A 3,684-nucleotide genomic window follows, 5' to 3' on the forward strand; every position below is an offset into this window, starting at 1 on the left:
CTAGGACCCCAGTCTCACTGGATAAGGGGTATAACCATGAAGCCTAAAACGTCACAAAGCTATTTCTGATACCACCTCCTCTTCTGGCATCTAACATCAGTGAGTTGGATTTTTCCTGGGACTAAAATTTCAGGACATACCCAGCCCTAGGCATAGACCTGGGCAATCCTGGCAGGAGCACAGTCCCACTGAGCATGCGGAATTGCAAGCTGTGCACAAGGGCCAAAAGCTGCAGTAACCTCATCGGACACCTACCATTTAGTTGCATACAGGGAAAAAGTGCTGAGCCCTGGGACTCTAATACGGTTGATCCACATTTTAGGCACTCCGTTTTCTTGGATCAGTTATTTGGCAAATATCTGCTCTGGTGAGCCTCCCTCTAACCCAGTGTTTCTCAACCTTTTTAGACTCAAGGCATCTCTCATTAGACTCAAGGCTTCCCTCAGAATATGTCAGCTTAGACGATAAGGAAAGAACAGAAGCGTACTCCAGGAGTGCAGGGTGGAGGTGGTTGGTTTGGAGGAAACCTGGGGTGAGGGTCATTACAACAACCCTAATGCCTATGTTACCCTTCATTGTACCCCTGTGCCATGCCCCCATCTTCCCACAATCTGAATAACCAACCCGACTCCTCTCTTAGCCCTTGTTCCCTCTAATTCTGAGCCTCTGCAGCACCCTACTTCCCCACCCCCACTGACACCCCCCAAACTACCTTTCGTGCCCTACCACTTGCTGTTTAAGCCTGTCCCATCACAGTGACAGGAGGATGTGTCCCTAACAGACTGCCCTGGAAGTGTGAGGCTGCAGCACTGGCCTGGGAAATGTGATCCGGGACCAGGGAGAGCTGGTGTTAACCCTCCATTGCACCTGGCCCTCTCTCCTAGGCCTGGGTGCTTTCCCTGCAGAGGCAGCCGAGTGCCTGCTATGAATAACAGGAAGGGAAACGCTCTGGCCACTGCATGAAGCTAAAAGGCTTCCGGGCTCAGGAAAGTGAAACTAGCTTGCAGCTTCTGTTCCCATCTGGGGAGGGGCCATGGCTGCCTGGGATTTTGCAGGGAGCTTCAAGGAAGAAGCAACTTGCTCGGTGTGCCTGGACTATTTTACAGATCCAGTGACTATTGACTGTGGGCACAACTTTTGCCGCACCTGCATCAGTGAGTGCTGGGGAGGCTCGGGGCCAAACTTCTGCTGCCCCCAGTGCAGGGAAACACACCAACAGCAAAACCTCCGGCCCAACAGGCAACTGGGGAACATGGTTGAGCTGGTGAAACGACTGAGGCTGCAGGTGGGGAAAGAGCCCAAGGGGCAGCGTGTGTGTGAGAAGCACCAGGAGGCTCTGAAGCTCTTCTGCAAGGAAGACGAAGCCCTGATCTGCGTGGTGTGTGATCGATCCAGGGAGCACCGAGCTCACACTGTGGTTCCCCTGGAGGAGGCTGCCCAGGACTACAAGGTAGGGAAGGGCTGTCCCCAAGCCTGGGAACACATACCCAGCTTCTCGGCCATCACATGGCCCCCGTGTGTGTCTGATCAGCTCGGGGCTGGAGCCAGGACCTGCCTGATAATGGGTCCTAGGTATGACCCTGGGAGTGAAAGAGCTTGGGGGGGGGGAAGGGCAGGCCTAGGCTCTGGCTTGGGATTGTCCAGGGTGCTGGGATCATACTCTCCCACCAGCCTGGACATGTGGGAAATGCTCATGCAGCCTCCATCTGAGCAGAGAGGATTTTATTGCTGGGAACAAACGAAATCAGGAACTAGAGCCATTTTCTTTGTTTGTAGGAGCAAATCCTAAGCCGCCTGGAGCATCTGAGGGAGCAGAGGGATAAGCTGCAGGGCTTGAAGTTTGCGTGGGAGCAGGAGAGTGAAAGGTTCCTGGTAGGTGCCTGGCACTGGGGTGTCAGCACTGGCAGCAGATTTCAGTGCTGCTCAGTGGAGTCGGGAGGGAGGGAAGGATTTTCTGGGGCTCTGCCAGTGGGTCAGGCAGGGCGGCTGGCTGAGGGAAGGCTCTTCAGTCATGGATGAGTCAGGGCAGCACGGTGCTCTCAGGGCCTTGCCCTGCTAGCCCCTGCCTTGCAGGAGAGAGCTCAAGCATCTTGGAGCTGTGAGAAAGCCTTCTCTCAGCCAGGCAAGGGGTCACCCCCAGAAACCCCCCAGGAGGGACCTTGTGGGGCTGGAAGGAGGTGCTTCACATAGCCTGGAAAAGGATTGGACCCCCATCTCATTCTCCTGTCCCTGCCCTGCCCTCCGACGTGTCTCTCTGCCCATCCCAGAGGCAGACGGAGCTGGAGAGGCAGTGGGTGATGTTTGAGTGCAAGGGCCTGCGCCAGCTCCTGGCTGAACACGAGAGCCTTCTGCTGGCCCGGCTGGGAGAGCTGGACGAGGAGATTGTGATGAGGAGGGAGGAAAATGTTGCCCGCCTGTGCGAGGAGACTGCCCGCCTGAGGGCCCTGATCACAGAGCTGGAGGGGAAGTGTCAACAGCCAGCGCATGAGCTCCTGCAGGTGAGACCACATCAGCTGTGCCCAGGTGGGAAGATGATGGTTTTGAGTCCCTGGGAACTCCCGAGAGGACCCAGTGCGGAGGGCGCAGCCTGGGGTGTCTGTAGGGTCAAGGGCCAAAGCTGCAGAGACAGGAGTTGGAGCAGTTGGGGAGGCAGGGGCAGGGTGAAAGGCTGCACCAGCCCCAGGGCCGGGTGGAGAGGGATGCCCCATCCCTGCAGAACAACAGGTGTGAACGGGCCTCTGCTCCCCTTGGTGCGAGGATTGCCTGGGCTGGGCCATGGCACTGACTTTCTGTTTTCTCTCTCATTCCCTTCCAGGGTGTCAGAAGCGCCGTGAACAGGTACATCTAGGCTCTGTCTGGCCCTGTGTGCCACATTGGCCAAGGCCAGGCTGCAGCTTTAGCCCCAGCGCTTGATAGTGGGACAGTCACCCCTCTGGATCCAGCCTCCTCCATCCCCAGGGTCCTGGGGCTGATGCTGCTGTTACCCTGCGACCCAGCAGCCCTGGGCTAAGTAAACCTCTCCCTGGTGGCTAGGCTGGTTCAGGGAATTATTAATGGAGCTCAGGGCCTCCCACCCTGGGGTTCTGGGAGAGACCTGTAATAGCTGAAAGTCTGCCTGTCTGAGGGGCTCAGGGGTGTGTGGGGAGAAAGCTGAATGCCTCAGCACAGGCTGTGGCAATGCAGTGTCCATAGTCTTGTTTCTGAGTGAACTTTTGCTTTATGAATCACATGAATGTGAAACCAGGGTACAGGCTCTGCAGAGACTGCTGACACTGTCATTCTAAAACTTGTGACTTGACGGTGTCAGGTCTGGGGGGCACGATGGGGAGTTGTGCCCGGGGTGTTAAGCCTGGTGTTTCTGACAGAAAAAAATGCAACTGTTCTGAAATAGCAACCAGCTGATTATAGTTTCATCTTTAGTGATTTTTATGTTTTAGGAATTAGTGAATTGACTTCTCCAATAAAGTGCGCACACTATACTTTCAGTAGGTGCAAAGGAACTCGCACAATAGCTCAGCTCTTAGCAAATGAAAATAGCTTTGCTTATAAATTCGCCTATGCTACACTCTAAACCATACCAAAGTCTCCATACCAGTACCTTACACCCATGGCTGGGAACCAGCTAATTATACAGGCACCGAATGGCTCATGAGGCTGAGTCTCTGTCTTGTGGGTCCAGCACTT

At 55.1% G+C, this 3,684-nt stretch overlaps 1 protein-coding gene across 4 annotated transcripts in view; it reads left to right on the forward strand.

Annotated features, from left to right (window-relative positions):
• The first annotated feature begins 946 nt into the window (after positions 1 to 946).
• The window catches only part of LOC109294753 (E3 ubiquitin-protein ligase TRIM39-like), an 18,214-nt gene continuing 15,476 nt past the window's right edge, over positions 947 to 3,684 (forward strand). For 2 of the 4 annotated variants that reach the window (XR_002096613.1, XM_019513208.1), the window contains exons 1-4: positions 947 to 1,450; positions 1,777 to 1,872; positions 2,268 to 2,498; positions 2,816 to 2,838. Coding sequence is in view for 3 of the 4 variants with exons in the window: in XM_019513208.1 (XP_019368753.1) it covers positions 1,034 to 1,450; positions 1,777 to 1,872; positions 2,268 to 2,498; positions 2,816 to 2,838 (767 nt within the window). In the remaining variant the exon portion in view is untranslated. The remainder of the gene's footprint in view (positions 1,451 to 1,776; positions 1,873 to 2,267; positions 2,499 to 2,815; positions 2,839 to 3,684) is intronic. The other 2 variants (XM_019513209.1, XM_019513210.1) reach the window with 1 other exon arrangement.

Source organism: Gavialis gangeticus, unplaced genomic scaffold, assembly GCF_001723915.1.
Source record: "Gavialis gangeticus isolate Ggan-Ray unplaced genomic scaffold, GavGan_comp1, whole genome shotgun sequence".
Classification (NCBI taxonomy): Eukaryota; Metazoa; Chordata; order Crocodylia; family Gavialidae; genus Gavialis; species Gavialis gangeticus.